At 72.3% G+C, this 13,323-nt stretch overlaps 1 protein-coding gene across 3 annotated transcripts; it reads right to left on the bottom strand.

Moving 5' to 3' along the window:
• Positions 1-694: 694 nt before the first annotated feature.
• Positions 695-11,925, bottom strand: ESPN (espin). Of its 3 annotated transcripts, XM_086625775.1 has the most exons (15): positions 11,632-11,925; positions 10,674-10,867; positions 8,359-8,545; positions 8,066-8,248; positions 7,855-7,986; positions 7,554-7,773; positions 7,204-7,481; positions 5,448-5,609; positions 5,196-5,370; positions 4,897-4,923; positions 3,462-3,607; positions 3,088-3,369; positions 1,033-1,112; positions 941-952; positions 695-842 (listed from the first exon to the last, which is right to left on the bottom strand). In XM_086625775.1, the coding sequence occupies exons 1-15, from the start codon at positions 11,923-11,925 to the stop codon at positions 695-697; spliced, it is 2,520 nt and encodes an 839-aa protein (XP_086481901.1). The 3 variants fall into 3 exon arrangements, with proteins under 3 accessions (XP_086481901.1, XP_086481902.1, XP_086481900.1); XM_086625776.1 differs by lacking the exon at positions 4,897-4,923; XM_086625774.1 differs by lacking the exons at positions 695-842; positions 941-952; positions 1,033-1,112 and adding an exon at positions 1,591-2,859.
• Between the last annotated feature and the right edge of the window lie 1,398 nt (positions 11,926-13,323).

Here is a 13,323-nt window from a genome sequence, read left to right as displayed (position 1 = left end):
TAAAGTGGCACGTTCTCCATCTGACAGCCCCCGACCCTTCTTCCCAGGGCTCAACTGGCCCTGCCGGGCACCGGGGCACCACTGGCACCAGGATTGTCCCCGGTGATGCGGCCGCCGCAGGTGATGGAGGCGATGGCGGCGATGCAGGTCACAGTGGTGCTGGAGTTGGTACAGGCGATGGGGCACTGCAGCGGGTGCAGCGCGGTGTGGGCAGGGGGGTGGCGTGGGCAGCCCCAGGAAGGCGCGGGGCACTGCTGGCGGGGTTTATCGTTTTAATGGCTGGAAAGGCGGGTGGTCCGGGGCGGCGGCAAGCCGGGAGCCGGCCTCGAGCAGCTCCGGAGGCGGGAGGGGCAGGGGCAGAGGTGAGCGCGCCACAGCCACAACAGTGAGTGGTGCCAGCGGGGAGCCCGGGCAGCCGGGCGCTGTGGCCAGCCCAGCCCAGCCGCAGCAGTGGAGCCGGGCGGCGCGCGAGGAGCCGGGTGCCCCGCGCCGTGGCAGCTTCCTTCGTAAAGGGCAGCGCGGGGTGGCAGCGGGCCGGCGCAGTGGGATGGGGGCTACGGGTGCCCAGGGCAGCGGAGGAGGCTCCTCCGGGGTGGGCTACGGGCCGTCCGCGGCGAGAGGAGGGTGTCCTGGTCTGCGGTGGGACCTGCTGGCCTCCTCCCGCTGCGAAGAGCCGGGACGCGGCGTGGCATGGCTAGTGCTTGGCTATGTCCCCCTTCTTGAGGATGATCTGCCGCTGCCAGGGCGCCAGCTTTGTCTCATCGTACCCGAGAGTCCTTAGCTTTTCCGACTGCTCCTTCTCCTTCTCCTCCTCCTCCCGCTTCAGCTTCTCCTGCTCTTTCCTGCTCGGCAGCGGAGGGCACGGGGCGCCGCGGTCACCGGAGCTGCCGGAGCCGCCGTGCCCGCCCGCCCGCCCGGGGAAGGGGCCCGCGGCACTCACCGTTTCTGCTCCCTGCGAAGGCAAAGGGGAGAGCGGGGTTAGCGCAGCGGTAGGGGCGGCCGGCCGGCGCGGCAGCCCCGGCCCTGGCTCACCTCTCCTCCTCCAGCTTCTTGCGCAGGATGTCCCTCCTCCAGGCCGGCATGCTGGCCAGGCGGGCCTCCTCCTCCTTCTCCTGCAACAGACAGCTGTGTTACCGGCACCGCAGGGCAGTGGCACCGCGTGGCACCGCGTCCCGCCAGCGGCCAGGCTAAGCCGCGCTCCCGGCACGTGGCTCGCCGGCGTCGCCCCTTGCCGCCCGCCTTCTGCCGGCGCGGGGAGGAGGAAGGAGTGCGCGGCGTGGCCAGCCCTTCGCAGCACACCACAGCTTTATTGCACCGACACGCGGGGGCCCACGCCGCCCCGGCACCGCAAACGCCACGCCAGAGGGGAGCGCGGCCCCAGCGCCACGCTCCCCGCACAACACACAGCCACGGCAAGCAGCACACCGCAACCTCGGCCCCGGGCCGCGCCGACCGACACACACGCGGCCCTCTGCCGAGCCAAGCCCCGGCACTGCCGCAGCCGCAGAGCGCACGGGCACCGGGTCCTGCTGTCCCCGGCCGCCCCTGGCACCTGCTCCTTGCCAGCCCCGTGCCGCACTGCTGCCGGGCTCAGGTGTCAGACATTTCTGCCTCCTTCTCCTTCCAGAAGGAGAAGCTGCGGTCGATGAAGCGGCAGACATCCTCCTCGCTGAACTCGCCCAGCTCCAGCACTGGCACTGGCACTGGCACCACCGCACCCTCCCCTCCTGGGGCTGCGGTGAGGGGCTCTGGTGGACTCTCTGCCACCGCAGTGGGGCTGTCTCCAAAAAACTCCTGCACCAGGTCCTCAAAGCCATCAAGCCAGTGGCGGTGGCCGGCCTCGACCCGCTCCAGCGCGGCGCGGTGGAAGCGGCGGACGCGGTGCCAGCTGTGGCTGCCCAGGCGGTCAAACATCTCGTAGCAGAGGAGGTGGCGGAAGCGACGCTCCTCGGGGCTGAGCGGCATCTCCAGCAGCTGGAAGTAGCCCAGCATGAAGAGGTCGAGTGGGAGGCTGTCGTGGGGCACGGGCGCGCCACCAACGTGGGGCAGGAAGTGCTGGGGCCAGTACAGCAATGTGGCACGGCTCAGCCGACGGATCTGCCGCCTCGGCACCCGGCTGGCGATGCTCCTCCAGCGGGCCAGCAGCCGCCCGGCCGCCAGTCGCCGCCTCCCCAGCCGCTGTGGCCGCTCCTCCCCGGCTGCCACCACCAGCGCCCGCTTCTTCCAGTGCTCCAGGAAGAGGAAGACGGCACGTTCCTTGTGCGCCTCGGCGCGCTCCCACTGGCCGCTCGGTTCCGGCGCTGCCTGCCGGCTCTGCTGCGGCGCCCCGTCCCCGTATTCCTCCTCCAGGACGGGCCGGCGGGCACTGCCGGGGGGCTGCACCCGCTTGCACTCGGTGACCCTGGGGAGGGGTGCGGAGCCCCCCCCCGGCCCCTCGTAGTTGGCTTTGAGGCTGCGGACGGAGACACCGCAGCCCAGGATCTCGCGCCGGGCATCGTGCTGGGCGCCGGGGCCACCCCCTGCCTCCTGCACCCCGTGGCCCTCCCAGCCTCCCAGGGTGGCCGGTGGCACAGCCGCGCTCTCTGGCAGCGCAGGGGTCTGGCTGCCGCAGACAGATGGGTCCTCGCGGTCAGGGGCGCAGCACCAGGGCACCGGGGCAGTGGGCAGCAGTGGGAGCGGCAGCAGCTCCTCCTCCGGCAGCCTTGGTGCCAGCTGCGCCTCGTGGGTCACCCGCAGGCTCCCCAGCTGCCTCTCCAGGGGACACACGTCCTCCTCCCGCACCGGCTGCCCGGCAGGTCCCAGCGTGCCCTCGCGGGTGGGCAGCCCACGCTGGCACGGAGGTGGTGAGCGGCTCCCGGGCTGCAGCGGGAAAGAGGGCAAAGGGGCTCCTGAGGCTGCGCTGCGCGCACCTCGTGCCACCACCGCCTGCGACACCCCCGGGGCGTGACGCCCCCGCGTGCAGGTGCGGTGGCCTCCCGGTGCGGCCGGGAGCCAGAGGCGACGCCATGCGTGCCGTCTTGCCGAGTCCTGAGCCGCTGAGCTGCACCTGCACCACGCTCGCTGCCGCAGCGCACCGGACCCCCCTACCTTGCGCCGCTGCTCCTCTTCCTCCTGCATGCGGAGCTGCAGCTTGCGCACCATCACCTGCCGCTTCCACTCGGGGATGGGCCGGCCCTGCTCGTCGTGGCTCGGCACCAGTACCTCCGCCTCCACCGCTGCCCCGGCACCCGCCGCTGGCACTGGCGAGCTCCCGTTCAGCACCAGCTCTGGGGGGACCCCCACCAGGCAGCGCGGTGGCCCGACAGCCTCAGGGGTGGCCGGCGGGGTGGGCGTCCTCGTGGGCGACGGGGAGGATGCCGGTGACTCTGCCTGCGGAGAAAGGAATGAGGAAGGGAGGGTGGGTAGACATCCGCCATGCTGCGCCGCGCCACCGGCTCCCACGTCCCCCTGCCACCACCTACGTTGGCCCCTGCCTGGCCGCTGCCGGAGAAGACGGTGGTGAAGCCTTTGCTCTGCGGTGTCGGCTTGAGGCTCTTCCCGGCCTTGATCTCGGCCAGCAGCTCCGAGTTGTCACCGGTGGGGGACATCATGTTGAAGGACTTGGTGCCTGGGGAAGCAGGGCGGGCAGTAAGGGCCCTGCCGCCGGCAGCCCCCCACCCCAGCTCCCCTGCCAGCTCGCGGAGTGCAGGGGTGGCAGGGTGGCCACCTGACTGTCCCCCACGCCTGGGAGCCCCTGCTCCTCCATCGAAGCAGCATCCCGGCACTGCAGCACCCAGCTCCCCGGGTCCATGGGACCAGCACCCTGGCACCCAGTCCCCTGGCTCCACCGGACCCTGCCAGATCAGCGCCGCGGCACCCAGCTCACCAGGTCCATAGGAACAGCACCGCAGCGCCCAGGTCCATGGGACCCCTCTGGAGCAGCACCCCAGCACCCAGCTCCTGGGGTCCCAGCACAGCCCCAGCTCCGAGTGCCACCCACCCCATGGCATCGTGCTGCGGCAGCACCGACCTGCCTGTGGAAGGACGGCTCCACAGCTGCTGGCAGCCCCAGCACAGCAGGACAGCCCCGTGCCCAGCCCTCCTACACGTCCCCGCCGCACCCAGCAGTGGCGCACCGGCAGCCTGAGCCAGCCCCACCACCTGCCCTGAGCCCCGAGGGCCGCACGGCACCGGCACCAGGGCACAGCCATGTCCCCGGGGATGCCCGTGCCGCTGCTCATACCACCTGCCCCGCGAGCACCCACCGTCCATGCCAGCCATGTGCGCGTCCCTAATGGCCCATGGTGCCGTGCCAAGGCAGAGCCCCCTCCCTGCCGCCGGCGCCTGCAGTGCGCCCCGCTCGGCCGCGCCGCGCCGGGGCTGGAGGGCTGCGGGTGCAGAGGGCCCAGCGGGGCGCACGCGCTGCCATCCAGCGCCGGCTGAGACTCCTCAGCCCCGGGAGCTGGCGCTAATAAAGCGGGTGCCGAGCGGCAGCCAAGCCCGTCGGCTGCAATCCGCGGTGGGGGAGCGGCCGGTGCGCTCACGTGGCGGGGTCACGCCAGCCGGCTGAGCCCGAACAAAGGCTCTCTGTGCACTGCGCCGGCGGCGGGGCCGGGGAGGCCACGGGGGGCGGGGGGCCCCGCTGCCTGCCCGGCCTTGCCTGGTGGCATCGGCAGCCCCGTGCCGGCGCGTGGGGCGCCCACGTGGCACACCGGCCCAGCGACGAGGCAGCGAGGGCTGGGTGGGCAGGAGGGCTGCGGGCGGCCGCCGGCCCCAGTGGCCATTGACGCCTCGCGGCTCCGGCGCGGGACAGTGGCTCGCGCGGGACGCCTCGCGGCTCCGGGTCGGTTCCCCCTGGCTGTGCCCTGCACCGGGGCAGCCCCTGAGCAGGGAGGAGCGCGGCACCGCGGTACTTACTCTTCATCTGCCTCAGCGCCTTTCCTCCTAGGGGGAGAAGCAGAGAGGCGGCGCAGGGCGCGCGGCAGAGGAAGGATTTGGCCACCGCGAGACAAGAGAGAAGAGAAGCGGCCAGCAGTGAGAGCAGGCGGGGGCGGGCGGGCGTGGGGGCCCCCGCGCCGACACCGGAGGAGAGAAGGACAGAGAGGCCGTCAGGAGCCGCGCGGCCACAGCGACGCAGGAGGAGACGCGCCGCGGCGCAGCCAACGCGACGGTGCCAGGGATCGCTCCCCGCGCCCGCCTGGCACCCCGCCACTTACTTCCCGTGGAGGAGGAGGAGCGGCGGGGGCCGGTGGGCGTCTCAGCCAGTGGGGGTGGTGGCGGAGGTGGCGGGCAGGTGGCATCAGGCAGCGGTGGGGGCGGCGGTGGTGGCGGCAGCTCGGCATCGCTCTTGCTCTCCCCGTTGCGCATGGTGTCCGCTGAGATAGGCGATGCCTGGAAAGAGGGCATGGCAAGCGTCACTGGTGGCACCAAGCCGGGTGCAGGCTGGCGGCATGGGGCCAGGGGCTCACCTCCTCGCTGTGCGCCATCCGCCGTGGGCCAGGCTGCTCGGCTGCGCCGTGGCCCAGGTGCTTGTAGTAGTCGCCGGTACTCGGCTGCTTGCCGAAGTTCCTCGAGCGCCTGGTGGAGTCGGCCCGGCGCAGGCCCTCGGGGCTGCTCTCACGCGATGCCAGCTGCAACGGGGAGAGCAGCTCAGCGTGGCCGTGCCCGGCTCCAACCAGGCCAGCAGCAGCCGTGGGGCAGATGCCCAGCTGGGGGGCGGCAGGCGGGTGCCCCAGGGGTCTGCTTGGCACGAAGCTGCACCCGAGCCCGCGTGCCGAGGTGGCGGCACATGCCATCGGCGCCTGGTGCTGTGACCCCGTAGCCCGTGCCCAGGAACCCGGCCGAGCCTCCCCTGGGATAACCCCCTGGGAACAGGAGTGCCGAGCCCCAGCCCCGCGGATTACCGGGAGCTTATCCCCCGCGGGGCTGGAGCCCAGCTCCAAACCTCCCTCTGAACGGGGCTCTCAGGCAGCGCAGCCTCGGCTCACCCCGGCACATACCACAGCGGCTTTGTGGGTCGTGCTGCCAAGCGCCAGCACTGCACAGGGCCATGCCCACTCCCCAGGCGTGGGGTGCCGTGGTGGCACGTCCCCGCTCCCCATGCCAGGGGCTCCCGTATTTGCATTTCCCTGTGCACCACCTCTGCCCACGGCGTTGGCACAACGAGCCCGGTGCTCGCCGCCCGCCACCAGCCCCAGCTGAGTCAACACGCACTGGCGCAGTACTTCCTGCTCCAGCTGCTACGGGCGCTGTGCCAAGCCCGGCTCCAGCTCTGCAGACCCAGCCCCAGCCCAGCACAAGAGTCCATGCCACTCAGCCCCGTGGCACGGGGGTCTGCAGCGTTCCCGCACCTGGCTGGCACGTGTCTCTACCTCCCCAAGGCAGCCTGGCTCTGCAGCCCTGGGCAGGGCCACCCATTACCCCGGTAAGCGCCAATGAGCCAAGGCTGGGCCCAACGACCACAATGGGGTCCTGAGCCCCGCACCAGCCTGGCGCTCACTGCTCTGCCGAGATCCTCGTCCCCCGTGCCTCTGTCCCCCATGGCACTGGGCTCTGCCAGTGCTCCAGCCACAGCCGTGCACCAGGCTCCCGTCCCCCGTGGGGTGGTGAGAGCCATGGCAGGTGCCCACTGCGTCCCCGTGCCCCCCACCCCCTCAGGGGGCTGCACCCCTCTTACCTGTGGGCGCCTGGCTGAGCCCTCTCAGCTCCTGGCAGCACCGGCTGTGCCACCCGACACCCGTGGCGCAGGTGACACTGGAGCCGGGCGCTCGGGTTACAGCCTGCGCAGCTGCCCACGCCCAGCTCGGCGTGGTGCTGTTGGCACTGCTGGCGCCATATGGGCATGGCTGTGATGGCGGGTCACGCACACCAGCCTGCACGGTGCCACGGGGGCCCCAGCCAGTGCGGTGGTGGAGGAGGGTCCCCAATGCCACGGGGCCATCAGAGCATTGCTGGCCCTGGCGTGCTGTGCCCCTGCCACCGGTTGCATCCCGGCCCCACGGTGCATGCTGGTGCCATGGGCACGCAGCCTCGAGCCAGGGCTGTCCCACCCTGGTGCTGTCAAGATCCACCGTGGAGGATCGGTGCCCGGCGGCACATCCCCCCTGGGTGGCATGTCCCCTGAGCCGTGTGGCCAGGAGCAGGTGTGCAGGGGGCACGGGGAACGGCGCGTGCGGCACAGGGTGCATAGGGCACAGGGTGCTGGGTGCGGCACCCGGGCCGTACCTCTCGGTGCAGCGCCCGGCTCTCTACGTGCCGCAGGTTGTTCTTGGCCCGCACGTAGATGTCGGCAGTGTGGGGGGCGGTGGGGGGCGCGGGCGCTGGGTAGCCGGGGGGTGGTGGGGGCGGCCGGGTGGCGGGCGGCGGGGGTGGTGGCGGGGGGAAGGCGGGGGGCGGCGGTGGAGGGGGGCTCTCTCCCACTGGCCCCCGGCCCCGCGGCCGCGTCTCAGGATCCAGCATGTCCATGTAGGCTTGCATGTCCGCCAGTGCCGGCTCGGGCACCCCTGTGCAAGAAAGCGGGTCAGGGGGGGCTGGTGCTGTGCCCTCTGCCCCGTGCCCCCCAGCCCTGCACTCACGGGCGGCAGGAGTCCCCGGGGGGCCGCCCCTCTTCTCCCCGGTGCTGGACTGGCTGGAGTGGCAGGAGTCGTAGTTGGAGAGGGTGCTGGCAGGGGAGCCCACCTCAAAGCGCGCTTGCGGCGCCGATGCCGTGGTGTTGGGCGATGACATGCCCGAGTCGGGCTGCCGGCACTCTCCGTCTGCTGAGGGGTCTCGCGACAGCACACGGTGCTCCACGCTCTGCCGGCACAGCCGCGCGGTCAGGCAATGGGGCAGGAGCAGTGGGCCCCACATGCTGTCAGCCCCGGGGCGCTGCCGTACCATGTTCTCCACAGTGCGCAGGTACTGGGCGCAGTGGCCGTGGCCATTGTAGTCGGCAAGGTCGGCCGCCGTGTAGCCGTCCTGGTCGCGGACACTGAGGTCGGCACCATTCACCACCAGGATCTGGCAGCACTGGGGAGAAGGGGGTGTGTGGCAGGGCTGGAGGGCAGCCAAGCCCCGACCCCAGCGCCCCGCCAGCTGCGGTGCCCACCTCCAGCTCGCCGTTCTCGGCAGCGTCGTGCAGTGGCGTGCCGCCCCAGCCGTCGGCAGTGATCTCCCCGCCGTGCAGCAGCAGCCAGCTCAGCACCTTGGAGTGGCCGCGGCTGGCGGCGAAGTGCATGGCCGTCGCCCCCTCAGCGTCCCGCTCTGACAGGCTCACCGTGGTGAAGCTCATCTGTGCCGGCGGGCAGGCAGGCGGGTGGGCTGAGTGCCGATGCCACCAGCCCCACGCTGGGCTGCCACGCCGGGCCAGCTCACTGCGGGCCATGCCCATCCGGCACTCACCAGCCAGACGATGACGGTGTTGTGGCCCATCTGGGCGGCGGCGTGCAGCGGCGTCATGCCATCGTGAGCGCGCGCGTGGGGGTCGGCTCCGCAGTCCTGCACCAGGTACTGGATGATCTCCAGGTGGCCCTCCTGGCAGGCGAGGTACAGCGGGGTGGCCCCTGTCTTCGTCTGGGCACTCAGCGTGCTGCAAACGGGGCACCGTGCCCGTCACCCACAGCCACTGCCACCGGCAGCATGCCAGGACGGGGAGTACAGGGTGCAGGGGCACAGGGGACAGGCTGGCTGGGGGCAGTGTGGGCAGCATGGGCAGCGTGGGCAGCATGGGCAGCGTGGGCAGTGGGGGCTGGGACCCGTGTGCCCCGCGGCTCCTCGCCGGGGCGGTGGCTGTGGCGGGCGGTCACTAAGTTAATCAGCCTGCTTAGGCTAAGCTCCTTCCTCCGGCTGTTTTTGGACACTGCAATTTAGCAGCATTTTTAAATAAGCAGCTTAGGCAGCACCGGCCGGGGGAGCCGGCAGGGAAAGGCCCACCCACCCCATGGCGCAGCCCAGCCCCACTGTTCCCCCTGCCAGGCCCGCTGCTGGGCACAGGCATCCCTCTGCTGCCACGGCAGGCCCTGGCACCCCCACATCCCTTGTCCTGAATCACACATCCCGCATCCCAAATCCGTATCCCTGCATCTTGCATCGTGCAGCCCCACGTCCCGCATCCCGCATCCCTGCTGCGCAGGAAGCTGTTTTATTAAGGGCTCCATAAAAACCTCTGTTGAATATTTCAAAAAGGAAGAGCAACAAATACTCTGCTCTGTTATCGCAGCGATCGCGGGCCCTTAATAATTGATCCCTGTAACTGTGAGACGGGCCACAGCCAGTGCTGGCTTCCCGCCGCGCCATGCCGCAGGGTGCCTGCCCCGTGGTGCCGCAGCACCGGGCCGGTATGCCGGAGCAGGGGCTGGGGCTGGGCTGGGGTGCAGGGGGGTGGTGTGGGCACGGGGACACGGTCTGCCCCAATTGCTGTTTCCCACTAGTTGGGAAGGGGTTAAGCCACTTGGGCAAGTGTCGGTAAACTGCTTTGCCAGATGGCCGCAAGCCCACGCCAGGCCACCGGCTGCCAGGGACCCCACAGGCTGGTGCGAAGGTGGGTCGGGAGCACCAGCGTCCCGCGGCGGCAGCCGGGGATTGGATTTCGTGGCTGTAACGGAGCCTCCGGATGGGCGCGGGGCCGGGAGCGAGGCCAGCCCTAAATAATTCAGGGGGAAGGCGGCGACAGCAGCAGCACAACCCCGGCAAAAAGTGTGAAAGCCCACGCGGGAGAGCTGCTGCCAGCGCCGCGCCACACCAGGACCGACACCGCAGGCACCAAGCGGGAGCCAGGGCTGGGCCGGGGCTGGGCTCTGGGCCGTGGAGGGTCAATGCCCACAGGTGCCCGGGGCTGAGCCAGCACACCTGGAGCGAGGGGATAAAGGGCCGGGGCTGTGGCCTGCAGGAAGGCTGGGGGGTGGTGTGGGGCAATGGCACCCAGGGACAGAGGGGTGCTGAGCCTTGGGTCACCTCCACTGCCTCGGGACGCTCCTGGACGCAGGGCAGCTGTGCGCCCCCTCACATCACAGCCCCTGAGCCCACTGGGCACAGCGTGGGGCAATGGTGCTCCCCCCGGCCTCCACCTCGGCCAGGGCCGTGGGTTATTTCTAGCGGCCTCTGCCCACCGCGGGAAATCAGATTAGGGGCTGCCTAATCACCCACCACAGCCCTGTGGCGAGGCTTGGCACCGTGTGCCTGGGGGGCCTGCCGTGCCGCGTACCCAGCCGGGCCCCGGTACTGCTCAGGAGATGAAGAGAGGACGGTGCCGGCCACGCGGGGCTGCAGTGTCCAGCGATGGCCGCGGCCCTGGGCGGGCAGAAATGTGGCCTCCAGTGCGGAGAGCAGCCTCTCCTCGGCGGGCAGCCTAATCCATTTACGTAACGGCGGGCAGACAAAGGCGGCTGTGTTATCGCCCCACACCAGGAGCCCAGGGAGCCAACCCGGCGCCCGGTGGCAATATTTCTGCCAGTGCTCGCCGGTCTCCTCCTCGCCCTTTCTCTCCGGGCCATAAAGAAGGTGCGGCTGGCTGCACGGCCTGATAACGCGGCCGCGTTGCCCTTGGAGCTGGGGGATGAGGGTGGCTGCGGCATCTGTCCCCAGCGCTGGCGCCTTGCCCGGTGGCTGAAGAGAGGGATGGGGGGTGGCACTGCTCCCCTGCCAGCCCCTCTCCCGCTGGCAGGTGGTGAGCCCCCGGCACGGAGCCCGTCTCGCCCGCCGGCAGCAGGAGCCGTTACCTTGGGCAGTGTCCCAAGAGGAGTCGCAGGGACGGAAAATCCCCTTTGGCCGCGGCATAGTGGACAGGCAGTGCTCCCGTGTCGGTGGCTGCCGTGGGGTCGCTGCCCCCGAAGCGGAGGAGCCAGTCGATCACCTCGTGGTGACCGAAGCGGGCTGCCAGGTGTAGGATGGTGGCACCGGAGTTGTCTGTGTCCTGCGAGAGGAAGCGGGGTGGCTGTCGGCACCGGGGAGCATGTGTGGAGCTGGGGACCGCGGGTTGCCACGGGGCACCCCCCATCCAAGAGCTGGCCCCGGGGAGGGTGGGCTGGCCAGGGCGGGGGTCCCGTCTGCGCAGTGCATGGCCGGAAGCAAGGGACGGGCCGTCGGAGGGGCCATGGGACAAGCGCGGCTGCTCTCCGGTGGGGCCTGGTCGGCACCCTGCGAGGGCTGCACAAAGCCCCCCTTGTCCCGCCGGCAGCAGGCAGTCCCTGCCCGTGGGGCTCGCCGTGGAGTCCTGCTGTGCCGGGGCGCGGGCAGAGCTGGCCCCCGGCCAGGAGGGCACCGAAGCGTGCTGACCCCGTCCTTCCCGCTTAATCCCCGCTCCCAGCCCCTCCGCCGCCTCCTCTTCCTCCGGCCCGTCACATGTCGTTAGCCCTCGGCCGGCCCCGGGCAAGCCGCTTACCGCCCCGCTCTGCCGTTGTGTAACCCCGGGAGGGGCCGGCAGCCCCGGGCACGGCCCCGGAGGGTGTGTGCGCCCCTCGGGGCAGAGCCCCGCCGGGATGCCCGGCTGCCCCCGGCTGCCTCCCGCTCTGCACGGTGGCGTCCTGCCCGGGCTGGCCGGGACCGCGGCTCGCCGGCGCCAGAGCCGGAGGGTCCGTGCGCGACCTGCTCCCCCGCGGCCGCCGCCACCCACGCGGGGCCGGGCAAAGCCCACGGGGGTCTTGCCCTCCCCCCGCCCCTCCGCGCCCTCGCTCGCACCTGCACGCCGCAGCCCCCCTGCGTGAGCAGCCACTGGAGACAGGCGAGGTTGCCGGTGGCGGCGGCGTCGTGGGCCGGTGTGGCCCCGTTGCGCGCCCGCGCGTCCCCGCGGAGCGCGGCCTCGGCCGCCAGGTAGCGGAGGCAGGCGAGGCGGCCGGCGCGGGCGGCGTGGTGCGCGGGGGAGGCGCCCAGGGCGTCCCGCAGCCCCGGCCGCAGCAGCCCGGCTGCCCGCAGCCCCCGCAGCGCCTCCACGTCGCCCTGCCGCGCCGCCAGCAGCGCCCGCTCCAGCGCCATCCCGGCCCCGGCGGCGGCCCCGGCGGCGGCCCCGGCCGCCGCTTGGCACTGCGTGGCGCTCCCGCCCCGCTGCCCCCCGGCTCCGCCGGCTCCTCCTCCTCCTCCCCCGGGGCCGCCCCTCCGCCCGCCCCGCCCGACGGCGCGGCGGCTGCCCGCTGCCCGCGGCCGCTGCCGAGACCCCCGCGTCGCTCCTCCCGGACCGCGCCTGGACAGCCGGGCTTTGCCGGGCTGCGGCCGGCCCGGGGCGGGCGCGGGGGACCCCCGGAGCGGCCCGCGCCCGGTTGCCGGCGCTGCCATCCGCGGCCCTGGACGGCTGCCCCCCCGCCTGCCCCACGGCTGTCCCGTTCCCCCGCACGCCGCTCGCCAGCGCGAGAGGCGCGGCGGCGACGGGCTCCTCCGGCAGCCCCGACGTGCGCCTGTCGGTCCCGGCAGCAGCCGGTGGGGGGGATGCTGGGCTGGCTGCCCTGTCTCCTCCTGCCGCGGGACGGGCGGGACGGGCAGCGCGGGGGGGCGGCACCGCGGGAACCGACGGCGGGACCCGTGGGCAGCGCGGGCGGCGGCGGCGGCGGTGGCCCCGGGCACGGGCACGGGCGGGGCGGGCGGGCCGGGGCAGCCGCGCCGTCAGCACCGCGGACAGCGGCGGCGGCGCGTGTTCAGCACCGCGGACAGCGGCTCGGCCGCCCCGCTCGCACCGCCGGAAAGGCGGCGGTACCGGTACCGGTACCGGAGCGCCATGTCCCCGCCGGGCACCGCACCGCAGCTCTCCGCAGCCCCCGCGCCCCCCTCCCGCCATCGAGCTGTGCCAGGTGGGAGCCCCGGCACCCCGGTCCCGCCGGACCCCCGCGCTCACTGACCCGGCTCCCGGCAGAGAGAGCCTCGACCAGCTCCAAACGCTCCTGCCGTTGTTCGGTAAGGACGTGAGTGCCGCGGCCCCCTCCGGCCTTGGCTCCCCCAGCCCTGGCCCGCGCCCCTCCAGTCATCCTGGCCCACCCTGGCCATCCCTGTCCGCCCGGTCCTGGCCCGTACCACCCCATTCCCTCCGTCCATCCCTGTCCCCATCCCGACCCCTGCCTATGCTCGGCAGCGATCCATCACCGCCTGCTCGAGGCTGCCGCCGCCACCTGCCCCACAAACCCCGGGCACCCTACGGAGCCCTTCACCAACTGGAGAAAGCTGTCAGCACCGGGGAAGAGGGAGCCGTGACCTTTCCCGGCCACTCGCTGCGGTGCTGCTGGCATGTGCAGGGCGGCAGGGCCGGGAGAGCTGCCCAGGCACACCATACACCGGCACGACCACCCACAGGGGCTGCCGGTGCAGAAACACTTTAATTTGGCACTTGCCGGGTGCCAGATGCAGCTCGTGGCACTGCAGGCTGGCAGTGCCACGTCACCTAAGCGT

This window comes from Tauraco erythrolophus, chromosome 23 (assembly GCF_009769465.1).
Source record: "Tauraco erythrolophus isolate bTauEry1 chromosome 23, bTauEry1.pri, whole genome shotgun sequence".
Classification (NCBI taxonomy): Eukaryota; Metazoa; Chordata; class Aves; order Musophagiformes; family Musophagidae; genus Tauraco; species Tauraco erythrolophus.
The sequence above is the reverse complement of the archived record's forward strand: the minus strand, read 5'-3'. Positions and strand labels throughout refer to the sequence as shown.

Excerpts from the sequence above, each read along its gene's own strand:
- ESPN (XM_086625774.1), bottom strand. The coding sequence starts at position 11,925 with ATGGCGCTGGAGCGGGCGCTGCTGGCGGCGCGGCAGGGCGACGTGGAG. Across the intron at positions 8,546-10,673 it reads CTCTTGGGACACTGCCCAAG|CACGCTGAGTGCCCAGACGA; the intron begins GTAACGGCTCCT and ends CCCCGTTTGCAG. Across the intron at positions 7,987-8,065 it reads CCGAGAACGGCGAGCTGGAG|TGCTGCCAGATCCTGGTGGT; the intron begins GTGGGCACCGCA and ends CCTTCTCCCCAG.